The 16,655-nt window shown below is 30.5% G+C and overlaps 1 protein-coding gene across 3 annotated transcripts in view; it reads right to left on the bottom strand.

Annotated features, from left to right (window-relative positions):
- Positions 1-8,394: 8,394 nt before the first annotated feature.
- LOC127716606 (protein Fe65 homolog) overlaps positions 8,395-16,655 on the bottom strand; it is a 109,422-nt gene continuing 101,161 nt past the window's right edge. For 2 of the 3 annotated variants that reach the window (XM_052222849.1, XM_052222847.1), the window contains 2 exons: positions 16,244-16,502; positions 8,395-13,064 (listed from right to left, as the gene is read on the bottom strand). In XM_052222849.1, coding sequence (XP_052078809.1) covers positions 16,281-16,502 — 222 coding nt within the window. In that variant the 3' untranslated portion in view covers positions 8,395-13,064; positions 16,244-16,280. The remainder of the gene's footprint in view (positions 13,065-16,243; positions 16,503-16,655) is intronic. The other variant, XM_052222848.1, reaches the window with a different exon arrangement.

The raw sequence follows: 16,655 nt of genomic DNA, 5'->3' as shown, positions 1-16,655 counted from the left end.
ATATCGTTGATGAATTATTCACTTGGACCTTTTATTTAACTCCTTAGCTAGAGATGGGTTACGCATGAACTAGGCATGTTCAGCTATCAAAGGGAAAAGAATGTCAACATTGAAAGCGAAACAAGAGTAAATCATCTGGTTAACTGATTTGATCCACAAAAACTCATTCTTATAAAGGTAAAAATGATGATTAACATATTTGTTTGATCTTATAATATGAAATCAAACAGACCTAGAAAAATCCAACTGCACCTGTTCGCTCTCTATTTATGGGGTTATAAGTGTTTCTGGCTTCTCGTTTTTTATATAGATTAGACCGTTGGTTTTCCCATTTGAATGGTTTTACACTAGTCATTTTTGGGGCCATTTATAGCTTGTTGTTCGGTGTGAGCCAAGGCTCCATGTTGAAGACCATACTTTGACCTATGATGGTTTACTTTTACAAATTGTGACTTGGATGGAGAGTTGTCTCGTTGGCACTCATACCACATCTTCTTATATCTATATATGTTTATATCGAGCAAATATTTGCAAATTTTAGGTGATCACAAGTAAGTGAAAATTACCCCACTGAAAAAAATTTCACATTTACAGTATATTTGGCAGACATGCCTTGAGAGGTCCATATCAAGTATTTTATAACATTGATGTTGATTGATTACCTGACTTCCAACAGAGGACACTTCCTGTTATATTAATTATCAGAAAAGAAATATGTAGGAATATATTGAGAGATGATTTAGAATTGGAAGCCAAGTATGGCTGTATCCAAAAATGATGTGACCTTGATATACATACCAAAATGTTGTCTAGTGGATCACTTCATTTCTTGTAGTGAAGCTGAAATATGTAGAAACATTTTGATGAAAAGTATTTTTTCATCTACTGTGCATATTCAAAAGGCTTTGTCTTTTCAAAATACCAAAATTGATAATTTGTTTTACCAAATTGCAGTTTGAATTCACCTCTTCAATCTGATTAACTGGTAAAGCATATTAGCTCATTGAGTCATAGAAAAGTTGTGAGTATGAGGCCAGTGCAGACTGTTTAAAGGCTTCATGTTAGGTACCTATCAAATCAAATTGATTTTCATTTACTTTAAAACCCAACAATTATGTATGCCAGTGTGTAATATGGAGCTTCATAGCCAAGACAAACACTCATGTAAACAACAGTTAAAGTCTAAGGCATAAGCTTGGTGTATCACTGACTTCCATAAAAACCATGTGCTCTAATAGTACAAACTTAATCTCTTTGGTAAGTCGGCACCAGTCATACCTTTGTGTAATCAAAGCCAGTGATTTGTATTGAATCAATTCAGGAGTGATGATATAAGACAATTAGGAAATATATTTCCAGCTATCTTGTGTAAAGCAAACCTTTTTCTGGTGGCAGCTATAAACTTCATTGATGGTAATGATGTCTACCTATCCTGAATGTAATCCTGTGGTCAAGAAACAGCAACTTCTCCAACTTGTAAAGTATATTTATTTTAAAAAAAGATTTTTAATTGTAAAATATTTTATACCATAAACAGAATTAACATGTAAACTGTTGAAACATGAAATATCAGGGTTTTACTTCTAGAATGGGCTTGATGGCAATAAAATTGTTAAATCAGTCTCTTAGATCTAGAGTTAACTATTTTTGGACATGTGCCAGCTAGCAAGTTATTAATCTGCAGTTAAACAAATCACAGTAATAAGAAACATTATTTTACTCTAAGCTGACAAGTCTTTTCTATTACTCATGAAAGCCATGTGCTTGGTAGAGCAGCAGAAAATACCAATGTTTGAAGTCTTTGGTTTCACCCAATGGTAAGGTATATCAAACCCAAGGCCTCCCACATTTACACTCAAGTAGATCATGCTACCTCAACACCACTGAGTGGGCTTTCTTATTTAGAAGTTATATTGATATTTCAATAAAACAATGTTATTTGTTTGTGATTCAGCAAGAAAATCATAGCCTTGCATCTTAGGTATCATCAGTGCTGACAAGGTCATACTCCAGGTCATCCATCTGAAAACATTTCAGATTTTGATTTTTCATTTAGTACTGTTGAAAGACAGAAATTAACAAAATTTGGTAGAGAGTATGCTAAAAATTTTCTTTACTTGTTAACATTTTGTGCAATGATGGTCTCCATTCTGTTCAGATTTTTCCACCAAAAAACTTTAAATGATTAAAGGGAAATAACTCTAAATAAACCAAGACCACTAAATTAACTCAGATGAAATATCCTAGCTCTTTGCTTCAGTTGAACCTTAAATATTATTCTCATATAACCAAAAAATGAGAGTTGTTTGAATTCTTACTTATCTAATATCTAAAATAAGAAAACAAATGATACTTAGATACTAGTTAGAATATTTAGAATTAATGATTTAGGGTGACAACAACACATTATCATCCAAAGGTCAATATATGATGATCCTCAATATTAAAAAAGTGCCCATCTTAACACATCTTTGAATAACAAATTTATTTTGATCAAAGGGTGTGGCCAATTTTTTTCAGAAGGAAATAGACCTTACAAATGCATAAAAACAGGCAATCTAGTTTAAATCCTGTAAAATATCACACTTCTGAAGCTGTCAAAATCGATAAAATGAACAGAAGACAGAACAAGGTTGTTGTTTACCTAAATGTGCATATTTTAGATCATAATTATAGGTTTTTGCATGTGATATTACAAGGTTCAATTTTAGGTCTTGAGAACTGTTGACCAATGGAACCAAACATTGCACAAAAGTTCCTTGTAAGATAATCACCTAAAGTAAACAACCAGTTGACACCACATAGTACTCACTTTGATGTAAGAATCTTGCCAAAAATTGCTTTCCTTTTTGATGGTCATTATAAAGTTTAATTAATGTAAGTAAATAATAATTAGGAGTTAAAATGGAAACTGATCTAGAGGTATTAAATTAGAAATTGGAATCCAGATTGAGAAGACAACAAACACCCTTAAAGAATGAACAAGACCAATATGGGTCTGGACCTGCATCGCTGCATGTTATTGATTAAGGTAACATGTATACTGGAGCATAACTGATAATTCCCTTTCACTGAAGCCAAGAAAACTTTGACAAAATTTTCCATGTACAATTAGTGTTGTAAAATTTAAAACTATCGGCAAACAGGAAGTGGACACACAGCAGATGTAACAAGCATTCTGAGAGTATTGCATGGCAATACATAGTCCCCTACCGGTTAAAGATTAATTGTACTGGAACAATATGCTAACTTGATCTATAACTTGTTATGGTGTAAACTTTATAACAAATATCAAGTCAATATCTTCAAGCATGACGAAAAAAAGTGTGGAAAACTTATTATTTAAGTGAATTTTCTACGTCCAAGGACCATAGCTCTGCACAAAATCATCAGAACGGAAATTCAAACTTGATCTGTGACTTGTCATGATAAAACTATACACCAATTATCAAATCAATATCTTCAAGTGACGAAAAAAAGTGAGGAAAACTGATTATTTGAGTAATTTTCTAAGTCCAAGGACCATAACTCTGCACAAAATCATCAGACCGGAACAAAATTCGAACTTGATCTGTAACTTGTCATAATAAGTATATACCAATCATCAAATCAATATCTTCAAGCATGACGAAAAAAAAGTGAGGAAAACTGATTATTTGAGTGAACTTTTTAAGTCAAAGGACCATAACTCTGCACAAAATCATCAGACCGGAACAAAATTCGAACTTGATCTGCAACTTGTCATGATAAAACAATGTACCAATTATCAAATCAATATCTTCAAGCATGACGGAAAAAAGTGCGGAAAACTAATTTGCCGGACTGACGGATGGACAGACAGACAGACAGACAGACAGACGGAGTGCAAACCTAAAGTCCCCTTCAACTTTGTCGGTAGGGGACTAAAAATTGCTTACTCCCTACAAAAAAAGTAAAATAACAAAAATACCGAACTCTGAGGAAAATTCTAAAAGGAAAGTCACTAAGCAAATGGCAAAATCAAAAGCTCAAACACATCAAACGAATGGATACCAACTGTCATATTCTGAACTTGGTACAGGCATTTTCTTAAGTAGAAAATGGTGGATTAAACCTGGTTTTATAGCTAGCTAAACATCTCACTTGTATGACAGTCGCATAAAATTCCATTATATTGACAACAATGTGCACTCACTATTAACAAGCTGAGACCAACTATTAAATCATTCCCTTCAAAAGGAGCAGAGAAAACTTTGATGAAATATATCTTTCAGATGGATGGACCGACAGAGTCGAGCATTTACTAGACCTGCTTCTGCCTTGGCAATGCAGGAAAAAAAAAAAGAGAAACCATTAGGTTTATAAACAACCAAGAAAAGGATTGGGTTCTGATAGATTCAGTTTTGTAACCAAATCTGATCATACTTTTCAATCAATTTTTAGGGTCAAATTCCTTTTTATCAAGCTAACCATATATGGTAGTACTGTAAATAAAAATGTATAATAAATAGTGTCTGTGAAGTTTTGAATGTAAGACCATTCTGATGTTGAATTTGAATGTTTTTCGGTTCTTGAAATTAATATAGAAAGTGAATTGTTTCTATAATACTTCCTAAAAATAGTACAGATAAAGATGCCAATAGCCATGGTGACATGGAAATTTAACTGTTACCATGGGATCTTCATACTGTAAAGTGCATATAATTGCTTACATCCACTTTATTTGAACTTTGGTGGATAGTTGTCTCGTTGGCAATCATACCACATCTTATTTTTATTTTTTATAATGCTAGTAGTTGTTTTAAACAGGTGGAGAAATAAATCCATAGCAAGGAATGCACATTCTTGTACATTTGAAATTTACTGTCATTACAAAGTTTAATTATCAACTGTCTTCAAGGATAACATTATTACTGGTAATTAAAACCTGCAGCATTTTACTTATATCTACTTTCACTTTTATTTTTATTCAAATCCATGAAAAAATAAAGCATTAAGTCTTACTTAAACCAAGTATACATTACCATTCTTCCCATAAAACACTGAAGTTTTAAATATTTTGAGACATTATGAGAGACAGTGTTAAATCATCTTTTTTTGATAATATGGCAAAACAAAGATCTTTGCATTTTAAACATTCTACTTTTTAAGAATCCACATCCAATTCTCACCAATACTGGAGCAGACCTTGTCACCTTACTTATGAATGAAAGAAAATCAGATAAGAACTGGCAAAACACAAAGAATATTTTACAAAGAAAACAAATGACTGTAAGAAGTTATACCTATGTTGTATGAATTAAGAATGTGTGTTTTGTCTTGCTTAGCATAATGTAATTCAAAGTATCAGATAGCAGGAATTAGGTATCAGACAGATCCCAAAAGTGCACACACATTACATCTCAGCACTGTTGAGTTGTTGACTTAATATGAAGTCATTCTGTTCAGTAGTATTGGACAAAAATGTGAGAAACTGCTGAATGTACAAAGAGATTGCAATATAACCCGAAATTTTTAGAGGAGGGTAAAATAATAATAAAATGCTCCGCTGCTGCGCAGCTTGATACGACCGCAGAGGTCAAACCCTCAACAGTAAGGGCAAGTATGGACACAACATTCAAGCTTGATACAGCACTGAATTTGGATTGTAATTAAATATTTGACACAGCATAGGTTTCTGACACAGAATGAATGTGGTCTACGAACTTAAAAATTTTTAATTTACCTATTCAAACCATATCATTATTATTTGCTTTTATATATAAATCAGAAATAACCAATTAAAAATGGAAAATTTTAAAGAAAAAAAAGGAAAAAAAAATCCCCCCCCCCAAATTTTTTGAACCCCCTCATGATTCATCACCCCTAAACTCAATCTCAGCCTTCCCTTTGTGGTATGGTACCTTGCAGTACAATTTCAGAGAGATCCATACACTTGAACACAAGTTATTGTCTGGAAACTAGAAAAATGCTTGCTGGCCCCAAATTCCTAAATGTTTAGGGCAATTACCCTAAACTCAAACCCAGCTTTCCCTTTGTGATATGGAACCTTGCAGTACAATTTCATAAAGATCCATACACTAACACACAAGTTATTGTCCTGAAACTAGAAAAATGCTTGTTTTTTTTGCCCTTTTATGGCCCCTAATTCCTAAAATTTTGAGGGAATTACCCCCAAAATCAATCCCAGCCTTCCCTTTGTGGTATGGTACCTTGCAGTACAACTTCAGAGAGATCCATACACTTGAACACAAGTTATTGTCTGGAAACTAGAAAAATGCTTATTTTTGGCCCCTTTTTGGCCCCTTATTCCTGAATGTTTTGGGCAATTACCCCAAAACTCAATTCCACTTTTCCCATTTGTGATATGGAACCTTGTAGTACAATTTCATAAAGATCCATACACTTACACACAAGTTATTGTCATGAAACAAGAATAAAATGCCTCGCTGGGGCGCAGCTTGATACGACAGCAGAGGTCGAACCCTGAACAGTTGGGGCAAGTATGGACACAACATTCAAGCTTGATACAGCTCTGAATTTGGATTGTTATTAAATATTTGACACAGCATAGGTTTCTGACACAGAAAGAATGTGGTCTAAGAACTTGATTTTTTTTAATTTACCTTTTATGGTCCAATGTCCAAAATCAAAATACATGGTTAGATTCAGCATATCAAAGAACCCCATATATTCAATTTTTGTTAAAATCAAACAAAGTTTAATTTTGGACCCCAACTTGGACAAACTTGAAAACTGGGCCCATCATCAAAAATCTAAACACATGTTTAGATTCAGCATATCAAAGAACCCCAAGAATTCAATTTTTGCTAAAATCAAACTAAGTTTAATTTTGGACCCTTTGGACCTTAATGTAGACCAATTTAAAAAACTGGACTTAAAATTAAAAATCTAAATACACGGTTAGATTTGGAATATCAAAGAACCCCAATAATTCAATTTTTGATGAAATCAAACAAAGTTTAATTTTGGACCCTTTTGACCTCAATATGAACCAATTTGATAGCGGGGCCCACAAATAAAAAATCTAAATTCATGGTTAGATTCAGCATATCAAAGAACCCCATATATTCAATTTTTGTTGAAATCAAAAAAAGTTTAATTTTGGACCCCAACTTGGACCAACTTGAAAACTGGGCCCATAATCAAAAATCTAAACACATGTTTAGATTCAGCATATCAAAGAACCCCAAGAATTCAATTTTTGTTAAAATTAAACTAAGTTTAATTTTGGACCCTTTGGACCTCAATGAAGACCAATTTAAAAAACGGGACCCAAATTAAAAATCAAAAAACACGGTTAGATTTGGCATATCAAATAAATAAATGTGATCAAAGATTTTACAAATCTAATGCGCCATACTGTGCAATTAAAGATTACTTCTTGAAATTTTTCAATATTTGAAATTTGAAAAAAAAATAATATTTGAAGAATAATTCTTTTTAATTTCTGAAATCTGAAATGAGAAAAAATTGACCTCCCACAATTTCTTTTTATCCCCCCCCCCCCCCTTTTTTCCCCCAAAAAATTCTTTCCCTCAAGATATGGTCATAATCTCAATTCAAATTTCCAATGGAGTTGGCAACCATAATTACCCATTTAAATTTACCATAGTGCTAACTTAATCTATTTTATAATAGAATTAAAAATATAGTGTCAAATCTTTCATATGGATTTTTTTGTAAAAAAAAAAGATGCAACATTTGCAGATATTTTTACTGGTCTTCCTTTATAAATATGCATTTCTTTAAACATAATTTAAAAGCAGTGTAAGGGAAGTAACCAAAACGTTGTATTTGGATTACCTCCCTTACACTGTTTTAAATTATCTTTATTGTTCATTAACCATTACTTTATACATAATTTAAAAGCAGTGTAAGGGAGATAATTTCAATGATGTATTTGATTTATCTCCCTTACACTGCTTTAAATTATGTTTTGTACTAAAGTATTTGTCCATTAACCAGGACAACCTTGTTTTTCCCCCTTTTTTGCCCCTAATTCCTAAACGGTTTGAGCCATAACCCCCTAAAGCAAATCCTAACCATCCCTTTGTGGTATGGAAACTTGTAGTATAATTTCAGAGAGATCCATACACCGTTCCACAGTTATTGTCTGGAAACTAGAAAATGCTTATTTTTGGCCCCTTTTTGGCCCCTAATTCCTTAACTGTTGGTACTATAACCTCCAAATTAATCCCAACCTTCCTTTTGTGGTATTTAACCAACGTCATACCAATATACGACTGCAAAATTTTTTTGAGGTCGTATAAAAAGACACTCATCTTTTCATGCGTTTAGTTTGATCTTCTTCTCGATGATTACTTGCCAGACTGGACACAAGCTTGCAGCTTACCCTTTAAATCCGTGTGTAGCAAACAAAATAACAAAGTATGAATTTATGTAAGTTTATTTCCCTTGCAAAAAGTCTGCACTGTACATCAATAGCAAAAGGAACATAACTGATATTGAATAAACATGATCTATAAATAGCAATGATGAAATAATACAACAACAAACATAAGTAGCTGTGTACCACTATCAACAAATGGCTGAGTATTTATTATACAGTGCATATAAAAAGCATGGTTTTAAACTTCTTGTTATAAAGAGATGAATTTAATAATATAAAGATATAGAAATTGTACTAAATATTATAGCATGGATGCTTGGTTTCAATCATTGCATTTTTTAACATAATAATAGCCATAGGACTTTAATATTTTGAAAAGACAATTGTTCTGAATAATGTTTACTCAAATCTCTATCAACCATTCATGTGCTTATCAATTTTCTCCAAATATTTGAAAAACTTTAAGGTATTGAATAATTTTGGATTTCATGATATTTGACTTTGAAATTGCAAGAGTTTCTCCTGAGCAATTGGGTTCAACACTGCAGAATTTAACTAAATGACTCTTGATAATATAGAAAAAGAACCGTTATCTTACAAGTAAATTGATAAGCTTGTGTATGGTTGAAGTTAAAAATGACTTAACATACTATACTGATTTGTGTAAAAACAATCAAGAAAGAACTTCCGTGAAATTCAATATATCAAATGTTTTGAGAAGATACTGATATTTATAAAACAACAACTTATGCACACTGTATAAATCTTCATGTTGTTCACCTTAATCTGTAAAATTGAAATTTACATATAAAAGTAATAATATACTGGAGAATAAGTCAAAACTTTAATGCATAGGGAAATAGTTCAAAAGCAAAAAATTGAATCATACAGTAACATAGCTATCAAAAAGTCGTCTTTTCAAAAGTAAGTAAATTAACTTTAAAATGGTATTTTCATTATCTTATAAGATAACTGATTTAGAAAACAATAAGAATGTTTTTCATTATTATTTAAAATAACTGATTTAGAAAACTGGAAGAATATTTTTCATTATCAAATATGCTAATTGACTTACTAACAGTGTTTCAAAATTTAAAGCTCACATTTATACAAATCTTAAAAATAAATCAATAAAACAAAATCACAACCAAAATTAAATCACAGTTTCTACATCTACTCAACAAGCTTTAACACACCATACTTTATAAACAATCATTAAACTGGATTAGAAAAATAAAACACCGGAAATAAGGATGTTAAAACTGTGAATGATAAAATTCAATCAAAGTTGTTTTAAAAATTGATCACCATGATTGACCTATTTCAAGATTCTACCAAATTTTTGCTTTGTTGAAAAAAAGTCCCATCAGATAAATGGCGATTGGAAAACTAATAGCAAAATCTGAAGAAAAAGTTTGGAGATGACGCTGACCCAAACATTAATATGCATGAATAAAGTGGGTTATACATCATTGAGACAGCATACCAACAACTCAAAAGAGACCAAGAGTCAACATTTGTTTCTTCAATGATAAATAGGTGTGTATACCAATGTCAAACACCAGATTGAGTTGATACAACTTGTGACATATTTCAACAATGACTACCAAATTTCTGTCACCATAAAATATACCTAAATTCACATGTATATTTTGTGACATAATTAAAATTTAATCAATAAAATAAAAGGTTATAAATGGTTAATGTCAGGGTTCAAAATTTGTAGATATTATCTGACACTCTTTTATTAAAAAAAATAATAATAACTAGCGTCAAAACTGTAAATAAAACAATTTTCTACAGATTTGTACAATAAAAAAATGTGCATAAAATATTTAAAAATTTTTTAAAATGGATTAAACTTTTCATAAAATGCATGAAAAGTGCTGTTAATAAAAAAAACTTAAGTTCAACAAAAAGCACCAGTTATTACTCAAATGAACATAAAACTTTTAAAAAAAATCTAAAACTGTTAAATTACTGACCAAAAAGTTAAACACTACAACCACAGATAACAAACAGATCTATTATAAAATTATCTATAAACTACACATATCATATATAAATATTATACTGTTTACAAACTCTAAATGTTTAATATGAATCATACTGAACAACTGCATTTGTATTAAAAAAGTTCTACTGCAAACTTATCACTTATAGAACTGTCAACAAGTTTTTTTTAAATGCATGAGAATAACAAAAATGAAAGTTTACAGGGCCAAAATTCTGTAAAACTAAAATTCAACAACTGTTTTTCAATAATTTAAAACTGTGTTACTGATAGCAATCCATGAAAAATATTTTATCAAAAAGTCTTTTTCAGTAAATATCAACTACAATTTTAAGTTTCAGGAGAAAATGTCCAATGAAAAAAAAACTTGCAAGTCATGCACTGATTCACTTACAATTATTAATGATCCTAATATTTTGATGAAATTATTTCCTATCTGGTAACATTTATTTGATGACCTCAAATTTTTTTTAAATCTAAGTAACTGAATGAAATCTTCTTTTCAGAATCATTTCAAAACCGAGTAGATTTTCATGACTTGGACATTAAAGGAATAATCTAGAATAATCTAACAGAGTTCCAAGTTATTTTTTGGAGAGTTTGTCCTCCGTTTAATGATGTCATATTTCGTATCAAAGATGATCATTAACTTTTTTTTGTTTCATATAAATGATTTTAGCTCATTAAATTGTTACATGAAAATCTTAATTTATTGCACAAAAAATTAGAAGGAAAATTCTCATTCTGACAACATCTTGAAATACTCACATATGTTTAAAACAAATATAAAAACAAAAAATTCAATAGATGAAAAAAAATAAAATTGGAATCATCCATAAAAAAATTGACTGAATAAATAAACAATTAAACGACTGGTTTTTAGTTGAATTTTCCCAATCAAAATCAGATAAACACAAAAGTCAACAAATAAACTATAGATTAACAAGTTTGTACAGCAGAAAACATTTTGCATAACAAAAAAATGGCACTGAACTTTGAACTATTTTGGTTTATTCTACTGTTACTATTAACTTTTATTTGTATGTAAGAAATTTCGAGTAGATTTGGACAAAGATGGACATGAATCTATTAACAAGTTTTACAAGTTAATTGAGGTTTTACATCCATACAGATCTACTATATAAATATTGAAGCAGACAAATTTTATATAAACAAGTTGATACATTTTAATAAATAGAATAACACAATTTGTCTTTGGTTTATAATGCAAATGAAAGGAATGTACACAATTTGAAAGACAAAACAAAATTCAAAACAAAATGTTGCCTTTGCTTTTACAACAGAATTTTTCATGATTGACAAAAACTTATGAAAAAAATGATTTATAAAAATGACAACGTCAGACATCTATATTACCCATAAATGAACTTGTTTAATTTGTATGACTGATTGATAATGAAGTAAGATGAATAACACATTCCAAACTTTATCAGAAATCATTTAGCCAAATTTACATATCATAAAATTCTTTCCACAGCTGCAAAAAACAAAATATAACAATCTGGTAGCTCACTGCAAATGGTGAAAATACTATGAAGTCTTTAAATCCTAAATCGTCTATGAATATTTTCTAAATTTAAAAACTGCATGATTTTAGCACCATAGAGACAAAGCGCTACACATCACTTTCCTAAACCTAACATTGGCAGTGGAAAATTCTCTGAGATAAAAATAAAAATGGTTAAATTAGCAACCTGTTAAAACAAATCTTTATAAAACTTTTGTATTGCACATTATAATATATATCACAAACAACTTACAACCTTAAAACTTCTTATAACAAATGCCCTACGAAAGCTACTTTACGACAGTTTCTATAATGCCTATGGATTTCTGCAGTCATCCAAATTATTTTTTAATATAACCAAAAGATTTCCAGCACGTTTTATAGAAACAGAAAGATATTAACAACCAATTTTGATTATATAAGGTAAAATTTTTTGAGGAGGTAGTATCCATGTTGAAATGCTGTGTAGACTTTTAATCAGTGAGGTGTAGCAGAAATATTACTACATGTACTGACATTCTTTCAAATCAAATTAGAATTTTTTTGGACTGTGTAACTAGTTATGTATTGTCCAAATAGGTGTGTATTTTTTTTTAGTTGGATTATAAAGATTTTCAAAAGTGAATTTAATATTTTAGATGGACTTGAGTTTTAATTTCGCAAAATATAACCTGATAAGGTCAGTGACTAGTTATATAAGTATTATGAATGTGGTATAAGCTACTGTTGTAAACAGAATGACTGAAAATTTAGAATGTAAATGTTGTGTTTCAAAAGATTTCCAAACAATATTCTATCATTTGCATTATTCAATCTGGAAGAAATTTAAAACAAAATTTCACTATAATAAACACCAACATTGTCTTGTTATTCTGACAATTAAAATAATTTGGATGACATTGTGTTCTATGGTCACTTCTATATTAAATATAACATAAAGAAGATATATGGAAATCAACGTTACACCGTGAAGTGATGATTACAGTTTTATATATGCAACAAATCTTTGGGATGATGGAAATTCAGACATCTGTGCATCAGTTGCCGTCTGCTCTATATTTGAGTGTCGTCTGCCCAATTTGGAATGTCCTTATTTGGTGTTATTTGACTGGAGATTTCATTGATTCTATCATACTCTGAACTCCATGTCGAAAACAAGCACCAAAAGACTGAAAAAGAAAAAAAAACATATCTCCAATATCATGCATTTAATTAAATACAGCGTGAATTTCTTACACTCGTGTTAATTTACCAAAAGAGTAATGGCATAGCTATTTCATAAGTGCAAAATGTACTTAATTTAATTTTGTATATCATAAATTTTAATATAATAATTCACTTGTCACAATATGATATTATATATGATTCAAGTGACTATAACAACAACACACAAAATAGACACATCAAACCAAAATTATAATAAAAACAAGAGGCTGTCAGAGTGACAGCAAAGCGGATTTCTTGCAGAGGTCGAACCCTGAACAGTTGAGCAAGTATGGACACTACATGTAAGCTTAAAACAGCTCTGAATTTGGATTGTGATTGAATATTTGACACATCATAGGTTTGTGACACAAAATGAATGTGGTTTAAGAACTGAAATACTTGAAACTGGACATTTAAATACCTATTATGGTCCAATATCAAAAATCTAAGTACATTGTTAGAATTAGCATATCAAAGAAACCCAAGAATTCAATTTTTGATGAAATCAAACAAAAGTTTAATTTAGGACCCTTTGGACCTCAATGTGGACCAATTTGATAAAGGAGCCCACAATCCAAAATCTCTAAATACATGGTTAGATTCAGCATTTTGAAGAACCCCATAAATTCAATTTTTGTTGAATCAAACAAAGTTTAATTTGGGCCCCTAATTCGGACCAACTTGAAAACTGGGCCCAAAAATCTAATATTTAAATACAAGTTTAGATTCAGCATTTGAAAGAACCCTATGTATATTTAATTTATGATGAAATGAAACACAGTTTAATTTTATCCATATAATTTTCTGTTCAAAAGGAAATAACTGAATAAATTATAAACACATAGTTATCTAAAATTAGATATGATTTAACCACTATTTTCTTAAATTAGGTATGATGTTACACAATGTATATCTATTTTCAAATTATAATCAAATATAATTAATAGTCCAAATATTTTTCTTTCATTTGTCACAAACTAATATAGATCTACAACTTATCTATCAATATGATCAACTTTAAATGTAATGAAATATATCCTTTAATAAAAATAGATTATTATTTAATTAAAGGAGTTCACTTCATCAAAAAAATATATATATATAGTATTCAGAAAATTAGTTTATTAAGAATAACAAACAAACCTACCACAAAATTCTTCAAACATTTTACCAAAGAAAAGAAATAAAAAATCCAAAATGTCATTTATCATTTATATAATGTCTTTTAAAAATCTTTTAAAAAAATGAGTTATTTCCCTTTGAACAGAATGGAGTAATTAATAAGAATTTCATCAAAAATTGAATTCTTGGGAAAGGGCTATAACTCAACAACGAGAAAAGCTAAAATCTTGAAAATTAAACTTGACCTTCATATAGTCACAGGAAACAACATATCTAAATTTGAAAAAATTTAGTCAAAGCCTTTTCATGTTAATGAACGGACACTGTTTGGCAAAAGCCCGCCCGCCCGCCGTACATCCCCAAATCAATAACCGATTTTTCTTTCGAAAATCTGGTTAATGAAATATAATGTAACATGTGAACTATCAACACTGATTAAAAGTGCACAAGCTAAAAATATAACCTTAAAAAATAACAACAGAAACAGCAAACACACAAAACATTATAATTTGTGAAGAAACTATGACTGATTGATGTGGTGGAATACTATCCTGTCCTATGGTGAAGTTATCTTGCTCCTGTCAAAATAACACTTGGCCAAAAATGATATTTTTTTCAAATATGTGATACTGTGGATTCATTATCATTCGTGGGATACCAATTTTCGTAGATTTCGTGGGATTAGGTAAACCACGATTTCAAATGTTCAATGAAGTAAACTTTTTCTAAACATTTGTATGTATACCAGGGCTCGACAATAACGCTTGTCCGATTGTCCGGTACCAGAGGAAAAAAAGGTCGGACAAGTAAAAGCTATATCAAGCTTGTCCGACGGGACAAGTTAAATTATTCTGCAGAAAATAAATTTAATCCAACTTTGATGAAGTAATTATAAACAAAAAACAAGAAAAGAAGATAAAAACAAGTATTAATTTGACATGTTTACTTGCAATCGATAATTTAAAAACAGGTTCTTTGTCAGGTACTTTTAACAGGTAAAAGGTATACTATTCTTGGAAACCAGTCTTACTGATCCGAATCAGCGATGCGCTTTGTAGATAAGGTAACTTTACAAGACAGTTGTCACCAGCTTAGAAACGAAACATTCGCCTCCAAGTTTTATAGACAGTTTGGCACCGTAGGAGACATATTTAGTAGACATGATTAATAGACAGTGTGGCAACCCAGGAGACATTTTAGGACCAAGACACATCAGTACCTCGTCTTCCGTCTTCCTACCTTGTTCTGTTGCTTTATAATGAATACCTTACCGGTAATTTTTTTAACAAAAATATTTTTTAAATAAAAATGAAGAAATTATTAACCATAAAATTCACGAAATTATATTTGATCATATGTAGAAAAAAACAATACTTGCAATACGGTGACCTATAGTTGTCAATTTCTGTGTCATTTGGTCTCTTGCAGAGAGTTGTCTCAAATTGGCAATCATACCTCATTGTTTTTTTTTACTGATTGCATTTGAATAAACTTTTTTAAACTTAAAGAACCAGGATACAAATCCAATGAGTGTACATTGACAAGCCTATCAGACAGTGCCTCATGTGCAGAGTCTACTTTGGCATTAATGAAAACTAGAACCTAAGTCCTGTGACATGACTAGATTCAGTTGTTCTCGACTCATATTTTTGAAAAGTATTTCAAAAGATATAAATCAAACTCTGTTCTATTGTTTTAATTCATTTTGTTCCTTGAATCAACTTAAAATGCAAAAAGGGTTATTATAAAGATTATTTTTGGACAAGTTACAATTTCATTCGGACAAGTAAGTTTTGGTATGTACTTGTCCTACTGGACAAGTTGAAAATAAAATTATTGTAGAGGCCTGTATACTTTGGCAAAACCACGAAATCAAATATAAGTTTTCCTCCATCCACAAAATTGGTATCCATGAAAACAAATGAATCCACAGTAGAAATGATTTCTTTTCATTGAGCTTTAATCACTGCATTATTATGGAAATAGTTCACTTGACAGATATCTTCCAAGTAACACATACTTAATGCTGTGGTAAGATCCTAACTATTCTCCTATTACTAGCTGCTCTCTGTCTTTCTCACTTTGGTTTTGATCTTGGAGAAAACATTTTGAACACCATGAAATCCGAATATGACACCAGTTTGCATTGTATGAGCCCCTGCTTTAAGTCCAGTTTGCATTGTTTGGGCCCCAGCTTTTATACCAGGTAAAATATTAGTCTGAACAGATTCTGCACCAGATTTCAAACCAGCTGAAATTGATGCCCCTAGGTGATGGAGCTAAAAATTGAATACAACATTTAAACATAAATGAACAACATCAAACAACATAAAGTCAACATAGTGATAAACAAATAAAAAAAAAAAAAAATTTAAAAAAATAAGACACAGTAAAATAAACTTGAAAAATTATCTGTCACTGTGTGAAAGTAA

The sequence above is a fragment of the Mytilus californianus genome, unplaced genomic scaffold (assembly GCF_021869535.1).
Source record: "Mytilus californianus isolate M0D057914Y unplaced genomic scaffold, xbMytCali1.0.p SCAF_9, whole genome shotgun sequence".
Lineage (NCBI taxonomy): Eukaryota > Metazoa > Mollusca > Bivalvia > Mytilida > Mytilidae > Mytilus > Mytilus californianus.
Note: the sequence above shows the minus strand (reverse complement) of the source record. Positions and strands in the feature narration are given on the sequence as shown.